Source organism: Vipera ursinii (genome assembly GCF_947247035.1).
Source record: "Vipera ursinii genome assembly, chromosome: 4".
Taxonomy (NCBI): domain Eukaryota; kingdom Metazoa; phylum Chordata; class Lepidosauria; order Squamata; family Viperidae; genus Vipera; species Vipera ursinii.
This window is the reverse complement of record NC_139514.1, coordinates 99,088,155-99,101,752: the sequence shown is the minus strand read 5'-3', so window position 1 is coordinate 99,101,752 and position 13,598 is coordinate 99,088,155. Positions and strand designations below refer to the sequence as shown.

General features: G+C 39.1%; 1 protein-coding gene across 1 annotated transcript in view; it reads left to right on the top strand.

Moving 5' to 3' along the window:
- Window positions 1-13,598, top strand: part of GPC6 (glypican 6) — a gene marked incomplete at its 3' end in the record, with an annotated part of 881,925 nt that overhangs the window by 824,005 nt on the left and 44,322 nt on the right. The window contains exon 6 of the mRNA XM_083361302.1: window positions 1,216-1,359. Within this exon, the coding sequence (XP_083217428.1) occupies window positions 1,216-1,359 (144 nt within the window). The remainder of the gene's footprint in view (window positions 1-1,215; window positions 1,360-13,598) is intronic.

Here is a 13,598-nt window from a genome sequence, read left to right as displayed (position 1 = left end):
GCATAACAAAGAAACATCCAAGAGGAAAGTTGATTGGACAGGATAAAAGTAACCTCCCCTTTGTATAGGAAATCTGTTACACGTGGTCAAGCATGTTACATATTTGCATCCCAAAATATCATACAAAATATCATACATACAAAATATCATATCATACATGAGGTCTCATGTCAGAAGAAGCATACATTGTAAGGAAAAAGGTTGTTTAAAGTTCACTAAAGAGATAAACCAGACCCCAATTTGTACTAACAAACTTTTTCTTACTTCAGATAATCTTCCACCTGTTTATCTCTTCAGTTTAGGAATGTTAAATTCCTAAATTCCTCTCTGTATGGTACCTGAACAGAGAAAATAATCCATCTGAAGATTTATCTTTTCAGTTTAGGAATGTTAAAAGCTATCTAACCAATCCATACAACCATCCTATATTCCAATCTGTAATGAACCAAAATTATTTTAAAAGAGAGAAAGGACATCAAATTAAAATACAAAATACAAAAATAACTGTTAGTTAACAAATTACAAAATCCATTTCATTTGTCCCTCAGATTATACCCAATGGCAACCTGTCTGGTTTTCTTCTGAATATCTCTTAGTTCAGTTCTGTTCTATTTAGGAAACAGAGCATGTTCATGTTTTTTAAAAAAAGGCCTGAACCACGAAGTTTGTCAAAGAAATGTATTCTGATACAATATTATAAAATAGGTTATGATACAGGCAATTGATGCTAAAAAGATCGCTTTTCCATAGAAAATGGGGCAGTTGTGAAGTTCCAGAACAAATCTGCTAAACAGCGAGACTAGCAAGAGTTGCACAGCCTTAAAAGAACAAAGCCTACGAATTTCAGGAGATTCCTGCATAGTCCTTTAGACAATCCATACTCAGATAATTGGTGCTGAAAAGAACAATTGGCAAACTCTAAAGCCATTGTTCAGCGTATGTGTGGACTGGAAACCAAATCAGAACCATTCAAATATGGCATTCATGAACCCAGGCCTATCTGATACAGCAGATAGGAGCTTACAGTTCAGATTTAGATAATGCTAAGTAAAATTTCTGAAATTATACTGGTTGATTGATGGCATTTAACAAATAAATCCACTGAAGTTTTGCATAGCAAGTAAAAAAGCCTACTGATTCAAATGTTTCGAGCTTTGTAACTTGCTTTGAGGTTCTTATCTTCAGTGGAACTTTTGTGTGTAACTCAACATGTAGGTTTTCCAAGGGTGTGGACAGCCTAAGCCAGCTCCAGGCGTAAGAGCATCTCGGTCCATTCCTGAAAAGTTCAACACTCGCTTTCGACCTTATAACCCAGAAGAAAGACCAACAACTGCTGCTGGCACCAGCTTGGACAGGCTGGTAAGTAACCTTCTGTGATCAGGTAAACTTCTGTGATCTGGTTAAACTTGAAAGACCATTATTTTGAAAGTTGAGGCTTCCACTGACTATGTGAAGCTGCCAAAGGAAAAGCGTGACACTATAATTGCTTTCCTCTCAAAAATGGAGCAGTATATTGAGACAATATGTTGGGATACATGAAAAGAAACACAATGCCAGTCACAATGATATTTTTCTGCAAATCATTAGAACAGACATGTCAAACCCGTGACATCACATGATGTTGCGTGACGTACAGGAACTTTTCCCCATTGCCGGCAATGGGGTGGGCGTGGTTTCCTCGTGACACGTCCGGCCTGCGGGCCAGCAGTTTGACACCCCTGCATTAGAACATAAGAGCCTGTCACCAGGCCCTTTAAATATCTTCCATGGAAAAACAAGTTTTTCTCTTCTTTTCCTTTATCACTGGTTCCTGATAAAGAGCTCCAAAATAAAAAGCCCAATTTCTGTAGGGATCAGAACCAGCTTCAACTATTTAAATTTGCAATTCTTCCTAATATAGAGAGGCTTCCCTGAATGCATGCATCTGTTAAGACAGATTCCCTAAGAAACCCTTTTCAGCTCTATTTCTCTTACATGAATTTGTTTAATACATTTTCTTCATCCAAACTCTTAATGAATTTTTTTTATATCAGCGCTCGATTTTTCTTCTTTACACTGATATATCTTTTGAAAGCGATTTTCAGGCACATAATTCTTTTCCCCAAATCATTCACAAATGGGCAGGAGAGTTGTGAGGAACTCTGACTGGCTTCACAGCTTTTAGGTAGGCCAGGCTGTCCGTTGGAGCAAGTAGCTCCAAATCCCTTCCATAAAGTCCATGTCAGATATTTTTTTTCTTCATCCCTCTTTTGGGCTTTGTATGAATTGAGGATCAATCAGAGATCAAAAGGCCAGCTGGGGCAGGTGGCAGACTTAAAGCAATGTAGTTGCAAAATATGCATTTGCAATACATAATATCTTACTCTTAAGAGAAAACATGAGAAGAGCAATTTGACAGATTGGTGTTTTTTTTCCTTTTGGGAGAAAATTGCACATGCCGACTACTGAAATAAGTAATCCCCTGCTTGTCACATTAAAGTACAATCACTTCAATTCCCAATTAACTTTACAATATATTCATTTTAGTGCTCTGCTCGTCATTAAATAAGCACTTATTGTTGTTAAGTGTCCATATGCATAATGCATCTTTCGCTGATAAAGTTTAATTAAAGAATTCACATTTCCTACAAGTTAAGGCACTTAAACCCTGTTTTATAACTACATTAAAGATATGCAGTGGTGTTTTGGCAATCAGTCTTTTTAGGGAAAAAATTCAAACACCACGACCCTCTTTTTTTTGGCAGGCTTTTTAAGGCCTTTTCCTCCAGAAGAATAGTAGTTTGTGTTTCCATTGAAAATTGTTCCAAATTAACTTTTTAGATTCAAAATCTAGTGTATGTTATTAAAGCAACTTTGATTTTTTTTATTTTAAAAGTGTATCTATTTCTCTTTTCCCTTTTAAAAATATTTGAATTTGAGTGTACTGGTTATAATCTTTTATAAACGCCCACTTACTATCAAAAATTAGAAAGCATATATATATACAGTACTTTAGCTATCACTAACATACATATGCATATATATTCAGGTGTGTGTGTGTGTGTTTATGTGTGTGTACAGTATACACGTACACACATACTATCATTGAAAGGATCCTGCATAGGTTTGTCCAGAAAATCAAGAATTTGAGGATCCTAAATAGATCAAGCATTGACCTGCCCCAACTTAGATATTTAGGAAAGAAGAAAGACCCTCGACTCCATTTGATTGAAGTGATAGATTGTTTTACTAAAGTTAAGCTGTGGCAGCAAAAGTCTAGATTTGAGTATTCCTGTGCAAAGGTTACATTTTCCCCCTTTCCCTGGCCTTCCCTCCTTGACCATCAGTGTCCGATAGGATGCCTTTTTGACATTTTGGGAACGGCTGGGATGTTTGGTGCCTCTCACAGCAGTGTGTCCTTTGGTTCCCAGGCCAAGTATCCTTAGAGGCTCGTTTATTCTGGTTTGGCACTTCTAATTCTTGTCAACATGTCTCCTCTCCTGCCATTTGTCTTCTCCTTCCCAGGCCCATATGTTACTGCACTGGATTCCTCCCCCTCCCTTGCAATTTATGGCAGGATGCCGGCTAAGTGAAGAAGCTGAATATGGCACACCTGACATGCATGAACATTTTCTGCAATATTCCACTCTGAATCATAAAATAACAGAGTTGGAAGGGACCTTGGAGGTCATCTAGTCCAAACCCCTGCTCAAGCGGGAGACCCTCTACTAGTCCAGACAAATGGCTGCCCACTCTCTTCTTAAAGACTTTCGGTGTTGGAGCACAAAGGGCTGAGAGCCGAGATGGAGCAATCTCTCCAATGGTGCCCTCTGATGCCCTTCAGAAAATCCCTCTTCTACTTGTGGGTCTGGCAGCCATCCCTCCACCCACTCTTGGGGCTGTTTCTTTGATAACCCCTAACAATGAAAACACAAAGTATTTCATATATGCTATAGAAACCCAACAGATGCCTTTTTCATAGAAAGATATTCTTCAGCTTTTCAAGCTCAGGCCCAATGCATGTTTAGTGGATGCACTCCATATCAGTTTGAAAAACAATTCTCTTTTCTACTAATTTTTGCAGTCAAGTATTTAAGGGAAAATAAACATGAGGAGGAAGCTTGCCATGCTATCTAGTGTATAAGATGCTCAAAAAATAGTTGCAGAGGTACATTTTTAAGTTCATGTGATATTTAGCATTGCCTTCATGCTTACGCAGAGAGAGTACTGCCTTCTTAAGACCACAGTATGCTGTGCCATCATAGAACTAGAGAATCAGAAGATATCTCAGAGGTCACCTAGTCCAACCCATGCTCAGTGAAGAATTTCATACAGTATTTTGAATAGGTGGCTGTCCAGTCTCTCTTGGAAAAGCTGGAACAAAAACATGAGACAGCTTCTTCCTTCTTTCATCCATTGGTAGCAATTGCCATCAGGAAATTTATCCTAATATCTACCCTAAATCTGTTTCCTTGTGGTTTCAACCCACTGGTTCAGCTTCTTCTCTTCAAAATGATGGAGAACGACTCCAGAGAACTTGATTTTAGCATCATGAAATTAAAAAGAAAAACCCCTTTGGGGGAAAAAACCCAAAATATATCTTTACCAATATAAGAATACATTCCCAACATGCTGTCTGACCTTGCTAGACTCAAAACTAAGCTGTAAAATTGAATTTGAACCTTTCATGTCTCTCTACCTGGCACATTTGCAAGAGTATTGTTAAATTGTTCTGAAAGCAAGGAGAGATTTTTTTAAAATGTATTTTACAAAATTGAAAAAGGCCAACTCGAATGGACTAACTTCAGTACCTTCTTTGGCTATTTCAGCTAACAAGAGTGAGTTGAACTATCATAAATTCTTATGGTGGACCAACATTATGGGACGGGGTAATTGCATGGAACTCGGCTATATATTAGCATTTTATACTTACGACCATAATTGAGCCCAAAATTTCTGTTGTTAAGTGAGACATTTGTTATGTGAATTTTGCCCCGTTTTTACGACATTTCTTGCCACAGTTGTGAAGTGGATCACTGCAGTTGATAAGTTAGTCACACGGTTGTTAAGTGAATCTGGCTTCCCCACTGACTTTGCTTGTCAGAAGGTCGCGAAAGGTGATCACATGACCCTGTGATGCTGCAACCGTCCTAAGTATGAACCAGTTGATCCAGCATCTGAATTTTGATCAGATGATCATGGGGATGCTGCAAAGGTTGTAACTGTGAAAAAAGGTCATCTCCCTTTTTTCAGTGCTGTTGTAAATTTGAACGGTCATCAAATGAACTCTTGTAAGTCGAAGCCTACCTGTATTGGGAAGGGAGCTGAGAGAGAGGGGAAGAAACATTTTAGAGCACTTCATGATCTGCAGCACTTGTAGAGACCCATCCATGGATCTTCACCCTCAGCAAATCTCATTGCAAGACCATCTATTCTGTGCAATTACCATTAAATTTTAGGGGGACATTTATCTTTATCTGACTCTACCAGATTCATTTCTGGTAGAGCCTTGGTGGAGCAGTGGGCTAACGCCTCCTTAAGTAACACCAGCTGCCTGCAATTAGTGCAGGTTCGCATCCCACCAGGCTCAAGGTTGACTCAGCCTTCCATCCTTCCGAGGTAGGTAAAATGAGGACCCAGATTGTTGGGGGCAATTAAGCTGACTTTGTAATAATGCCGCTTGGGGTGTGTGTGAAAGCCCTAATAAGCAGGCATATACATAGAATGAAGGCTACTGCTAAGCTTGTAAGCCGCCCTGAGTCTTCGGAGAAGGGCGGGATATAAATGCAATAAAAATAAAAAATAAAAAAATTTCTGCATTTCTGCAGAAACAGCAGGCAAATGAACGGTCTTCCCAATTAGTTGCATTTTTCCATTTTTCTTCGGGATAGACTACGAGGGGCAGGCTAGAGCTTGCTGTTCATGTTTACTTGTGAATGTATTGATCATTTTTCTGTGCAGATAAAACATCTTCAAAGAGACAAGTAAAGACATCATAAATCAATTGAAACCTGTAATAAAACACACCAATAAAGAAATCAATACACAGAGAGATAAAAAAATGCACAGTAGAAATAATACTTATGCAATCCTACTTCATAAATCAGCATCTGTAGCATTTTTCAGCCTGGTGCTATTTCATGTTGACTTGGTATGTCTTGGGAACATTAAATCAACCTTCAGGTTGGGGAAACTGCTATCAATCACGAGTGTTTGAGATCGAACTAAAAATGGTTTAAAACAAGTTATTTAGCTGACCACCTCAGACAGAGATTTTCAGATTGTGGAGGTCAGGTAAGAAAAACAATATCACTCACCTGTAGATGACCTTCATTGAGCCTTCTGAGAAGACAGTTAGGTTGGAATGCCCAGGTCTGTGTCAGAGATAAAGCACAGATAAAATATGTCAATTTCAGTGATTGGAGAGACAGAAATGGAACGTTTTCCCTACTTTTTCCAGGTTTTAAAATGCCATAAGATGCTCAATTGTTTTGTGAAATAAATGATGAATAAAGGCAACTATTGTAAAGTTAGCTGCTGAAAAGGCCCCTTGCCTTTGTCAGCTGTTAAGCTGCACATTCTCTGCTAGATACTATGCACCAGAGACAAATTCCTTGTGTGTCCAATCACACTTGGTCAGTAAAGAATTCTGTTCTATTCTAATCAAGCTTACAGCCAGATTAGAGGGCCCCCACCTCAAAAAAGTTAGAATTTCAGTCTGGTAGAAAGCAATCTGTCAGAAATGTTAGGCCCAACAATGGGCAATAAGGTAGGAAAGGGAGTTAGTTTGTTAAGGTGGTTAAGATACCAATCTAGAAGCTGAGAGACTGTGAGTTCCAGTCCCACCATGGACACAAAGCCAGATAGGAGACTTTGGACCCTAGGAAGGAGGAAAGGGCTGCCACTTTTGAACGTTTCACCAAGTAAACTGTTGGGAGTAATCAAGGGTGAGTCCAAGACTGCCTCAAAGGTACATACACACACAGAGACAAAGGCAGGAAAATTGAAGATGTTTTTTCCTGCACAGACAGATATGATATCAGGACTACTTTTTTTTTTACTTTTTTTCTTTCTTCATATGATAGCCACCCCTTCATGGATTACTGCCTTGTTGTGGTGAAGGGGCTTGCGTAGTTCAATGAAGCTATGAGCTATGCCCAAGACAGAAAGGTCATAGCAGAGAGTTCTGACAAAACGTGATCCACTGGAGAAGGAAATGGCAACCCACTCCAGTATCTTTGCCATGAAAACCCCATGGACAGTACCAAAAGGAAAAAAGATATGACGCTGGAAGATGAGCCCCTCAGGTCGGAAGGCGTCCAATATAGTACTGGGGAAGAGCAGAGGGCTAGTACCAGAAAGTAGTGCCAGAAAGAATGAAGTGACTGGACCAAAGCCGAAACAACGCTCAGCTGTGGATGTATCTGGTGGTGAAAGGAAAGTCCGATGCTTAAAGATTTTTTCTCCATAGGAACCTGGAATGTAAGATCCATGAATCAAGGAAAGCTGGACGTGCTCAAACAAGAGATGACAAAGCTGAACATCAATATCTTAGGAATCAGCAAACTAAAATGGACAGGAATGGGTGAATTTAATTCAGATGACCATCAGGTATACTACTGTGGGCAAGAATCCCTCAGAAGAAATGGAGTAGCCTTCATAGTCAATAAAAGAGTAGGAAAAGCAATACTGGGATACAATCCCCAAAATGACAGAATGATCTCAATTCGAATCCAAGGCAAACCAATATCACAGTAGTCCAATTCTATGCCCCAACCACCGGTGCTGAAGAGGATGAAATTGACTGGTTCTATGAAGCCCTACAGCACCTCATAGAACTAACACCAAAAAATGATGTCCTTATCATCATAGGGGATTGGAATGCTAAAGTAGGAAGCCAAAAGATAACCAGAATAACAGGCAGGTTTGGCCTTGGAGTACAGAATGAAGCAGGGCACAGGCTGATAGAATTTTGTCAAGAGAATACGATGGTCATAGCAAACACTCTTTTCCAACAACCCAAGAGACGGCTCTACACATGGACATCACCAGACGGTCAACACAGAAATCAGATTGACTATGTGTTCTGCCACCAAAGATGGAGAAGCTCTATACAGTCAGTAAAAACAAGACCAGGAGCTGACTGTGGCTCAGACCTTGAGCTTCTCATTGCAAAGTTTAGGCTTAAACTGAAGAAAGTAGAGAAAAGCACTAAGCGACTCAGGTATGAACTAAATCATATCCCTGACGAATATACAGTAGAGGTGACAAATAGATGTAAGGAATTAGATCTGATAGACAGAGTGCCTGAAGAACTATGGACAGAGGTTCACAACATTGTACAAGAAGTAGCAACTAAAACCATCCCAAAGAAAAAGAAATGCAAGAAAGCAAAATGGCTGTCTGAAGAAGCTTTGCAAATAGCTGATGACAGGAGGGAAGGAAAAGGCAAGGGAGAAAAAGAAAGATACACCCAATTAAATGCAGACTTCCAGAGAATAGCTAGAAGAGATAAGAATGCCTTCTTAATTGAACAGTGCAAAGAAATTGAAGAAAACAATAAAATAGGGAGGACTAGAGATCTCTTCAAGAAAATTGGAAAGATGAAGGGAACGTTTAATGCAAAAATGGGCATGATAAAGGACCAAAATGTCAGGGACCTAACAGAGGCAGAAGAGATTAAGAAGAGGTGGCAAAATTACACAGAAGAACTATACAAGAACAAGCTTAACGTCCCTGATAGCCACGATGAGGTGGTCACTGACCTTGAGCCAGACATCCTAGAATGTGAAGTGAAAAGGGCCTTAGGAAAGCTGAGCAACAACAAACCTAATGGAGTTGACAGTATTCCAGCTGAGCTATTCAAAATCTTAAAAGACGATGCAGTAAAAGTGCTACACTCAATTTGCCAGCAAATTTGGAAAACTCAACAGTGGCCACAGGATTGGAAAAGATCAGTTTACATTCCAATTCCAAACAAAGGCAGTGCCAAAGAATGTTCAAACTATTGTACCATTACACTAATTTCACATGCTAGTAAAGTTATGCTTAAAATCCTACAAGCTAGACTCCAGCAGTATGTGGATCGAGAACTACCAGAAGTACAGGCAGGATTTTGAAGAGGCAGAGTAACTAGAGATCAAATTGCCAACATACACTGGATCATGGAGAAAGCTAGGGAGTTCCAGAAAAACATCTATTTCTGCTTCACTGAGCATTTGATTGTGTGGATCACAACAAATTGTGGCAAGTTCTTAAAGAGATGGGAGTATCAGACCATCTTATTTATCTCTTGAGAAACCTATATGCGGGTCAAGAAGCAACAGTGAGAACTGGACATAGAACCACTGACTGGTTCAGAATTGGGAAAGGAGTCTGGCAAGGCTGTATACTGTCACCCTGCCTGTTTAACTTATATGCAGAGCACATCATGAGAAAGACAGGGCTAGATGAATCAAAAGTTGGAATTAAGAGTGCCGGGAGAAATATCAACAACCTAAGATATGCAGATGATACCACTCTAATGGCAGAAAGTGAAGAGGAACTAAAGAGCCTCTTGTTGGGAGTAAAGAAGGAGAGTGCAAAAGTTGGGTTGAAACTAAACATTAAGAAAACCAAGATCATGGCATCCAGCCCTCTCAATTCCTGGCAAATAGATGGGGAAGAAATGGAGGTAGTGACAGATTTTATTTTCCTGGGCTCCAAGATCACCACAGACGGGGACTGCAACCAAGGAATTAAAAGATGTTTGCTCCTGGGGAGGACAGCCATGGCAAATCTAGACAGCATACTAAAAAGCAGAGACATCACCCTGTCAACAGAAGTGCATATAGTCAAGGCTATGGTCTTCCCAGTTGCAATGTATGGCTGTGAAAGTTGGACCATAAGAAAGGCTGAGTGCCAAAAAATTGAAGCCTTTGAACTATGGTACTGGAGAAGACTCCTGCAAGTCCCTTGGACTGCAAGGCAATCAAACCGGTCAGTCCTAGAGGAGATCAACCTTGACTGCTCTTTAGAAGGCCAGGTCCTGAAGTTGAAACTCAAATACTTTGGCCACCTTATGAGAATGAAGGACTCACTGGAGAAGAGCCTAATGCTGGGAAAGTTTGAGGGCAATAGAAGAAGGGGATGACAGAGAATGAGGTGGCTGGATGGAGTCACTAAAGCACTAGGCGTGAGCTTAAATGGACTCCAGAAGATGATAGAGGACAGGAAGGCCTGGAGGAACGTTGTCCATGGGGTCGCGATGGGTCAGACATGACTTCGCAACTACAACACCACCACCAAATGACAGCCAAATCTGGCCCTAGGTTCTGCCTTGGTTTACCTTTCCAATATAAGCAACCAAGTCAGAAGATCATTTAAAAGCAGTTTATTAGGGTACCCTGATAAAGTGGGATCTCTCTGAAAAAGGAGAGAGAGAACCTTGAGTGCCATGTTACATTTCTTTTTATAGTTAACACAACAAAGAAAAATGAAATAGGACAGGATAAAAGTAACCTCCCCTTTCCATAGGATGTCAGTTACATGTAATCAAACATGTTACATATTTTCTTCCTATAACATCACAGATGCTCTTTAAAATGAGGTCTGATGTCAGAAGGGGCATAAATTGTAAGGAAAAAGGTTGTTTGATGTTCACAAAAGAAATAAACCAGACCCCAATTTGTACTAACAAATTTTCTCTTATCTGGAGCTAGTCTCTAGACTGTTTACCAATTTAGGAATGTTAAAAGCTAATAAATGTGAACATCATTTTAAAAGAAAGAAAATAAATCAAAATAAAATATAAAGTGTTAGTTAGCAAGTTACAAAATTTATGCCATGTGCCCCTCAGTATTACTCTGAATCTTTCCAGGTTCTGCCTTTGAATGCCCTGCTTTGTACTTACAATCATTGGGTAGAAGGACCTTGGAGGTTTTGCTTATAGTGTAATCTTGTAAGGTTTGGGCATATGAAAATGCCCATGGAAAGGTGATGAAGGACACAGTCGTTGGCCCCATCCTTCTGTCTAGTCAAATAAATGGATGCATGGAACTTCATTAATTGACTACTCTCCATTATGATATTGCATAGTTCCCATAGAAGCCCTGAGTAACACTGGAGTTGACACAAGGAGATACGATCCAAGCCCTCACATGCACCCATTTCTTCAGTATATGATCGCTTACAGAAGACCTGAGCAGAACAGACAGATGGATAACATGGTATTTAATGTACAGTATGTATAATAATTCAGGTTCATTCACTAGTGTCTTTCTCTAGACCAAGATTAACTTTATGAGTCTTCCAGTCCAGTTGGTATCAGGTATAAGTGTGATCTAAGAAACATGACATATAGTTATTGTCAGGGCTTTTTTTCTCATAGAACGCTCAGAACGGTGTTCCGGCACCTTTTTTTTTTCAAAAAAAAATAGCTCCCTCTATTGGCTTTAGGAGTAGGCAATCTTGGCTCATTTTTATAACTCGTGGACTTCAACTCCCAGAAATCCTGAGCCAGCCATGCTGAGGGGAAAGAGAGAGGTTTCTAAGCTGAGCCATGCTGGCTCAGGAATTCTGGGAGTTGAAGTCCTTGAGTCATAAAAGAGCCTGCACTAGAGGAGGACATTAAAATTATTTACAGGATTACTTCTTTAGGAACTAAACTTTTAGAATCTAAAACAGCTAATTCAAAAAAAGTCAACAGGAAAGAACCTCACATTTTTCATCTGCTTCTGTCTTTTGGAAGGTAAAATTAGATAACAAAATAATCTATTTCCTATGTTAACATCTCTGCAATGAAATCAATAAAGGTAACAGGAAAGAAATGAGAAATATTTTTCTCAATGTAATATGTCTAATTTAGCTGATGCTAGAAAAAAATAGTATCTTTTGTAAATACTCTTCAAAACTATTTTGAATCTATAACCATCTACTAAACCACTTTAAATTAAACAATTCTTAAGAATGAAATATTCTTAATTTGCACTTTACTTTTACTGTTTGGACTGTTGTGTGTTTTGAAAAATAGATTATTTAGAATCTAGTTATGTTACACTTCAGTCTTTAAATAATTAACCTAGTATATACATAACAATATATGATGTTTTCCATGGTTAGCTTAACATCAATAACAACGTTTATTAAAAAGGCTAAAATAATTTCTGCTGGTATTATCTGTACATTAAAATTTTGTTTAGTCACAATCTTTCAAAAGATGCTACATATGTGCATAAGTGTAGTCAGTAGCATATGCCTTTTTAAAAATATAAAACATGCAAAGAAACAAAAATAAGTCCAAAATATCTGTATTACATCCAGAAATGCCAACTTTGCAACTAATATTTCTCATCCATAACTATGGCACCCTAAGGATACCTGCATACATGCAAATGCTTCTCTGGGATTGCTTTTTCCTTCCAGTAACAGATTCCTGGGAAATACCAAACATGGCCTTGAGAATTCCAATGTTTGTTACAAATTTTTCTGGATGTGGTTGGAAAGAGGCTATTTGGCACCGGAGACCGCTTCCACCAGGAACACAGCTCTGGGTCAGGATTTGGAGCAGCTCCGGGTGGGGGCTCAGCACGGGCCGTGGCGTGGCAACTGCGGGGAGGGGAATCCACACGGCGGCTGTGGGGAGGTGAATCCCCGTGGCATGTGGCTCTGAGCCACAGGGGCGGGGGTGCAAAGGATGGGCAGCAATGCCGTAGCAAGACACCGGCATTGCTCCCAGTGACAGCACCTCTGAGTTCTGACACCTTTTTTAGAAGAAAAGCACTGGTTATCGTAGCAGAGTTGAGTAGCAAAGGTATGGCCAATACATGGATTGGAACCTTTGTGAAAATGCCATATACATTATCTTCTCTTCCATAAATGAAATAGACAATACAGAACTTAAATTTGGTAAAAAAAAACTATTATGCAATTAATCAGCAGTAGTTTGGTCTTCAGTAGCCATATAGGTCAATATAAACAGGTTTCAACCAGTAATATTTTTATTATTTACTCATTTTTGAGGGGCTATCAGTTTATACTGAAGAAAATGACAAAAACTATTGACTGAGACAATAGCCCTAACAAAATGGCTTTAAAAGGAAATTGTCTTTGAACTTTATCATATACTGTCCAGTTGGATTTAATTGATTCATCATAATACAGGTAATTCTCAATTTATGACCACAATTGAGCCCAAAATTTTTGTTACTAAGCGAAGCATTTGTTAAGTGAATTTTGCCTCATTTTACAACCTTTCTTGACACCGTTGTTAAGTGAATCACTCCAGCTGTTAAGTTAGTAACACAGTCGTTAAGTGAATCTGGCTTCCCCTTGACTCCGGGGCACTTCAACCGTCATAAATATGAATCAGTTGACAAGTCTCTGAATTTTGATCCCATGACCTTGGGAATGTTGCATTGGTCATAAATGTGAAAAACGGTCATAAGTCACTTTTTTCCCAGTGCTGTTGTAGCTTTGAATGGTCATTAAGTGGATTATTGTAAATCAAGTATTACTTGTACATTCCAATACAAAGTAGCATGGAGCATTTAAAATCAACTGAGAAATATATTTACCATGAAACCATCAAAATATCATCTAAAACACTCTCAAGTTATGTGTGGTACAGTATATAAAATTAG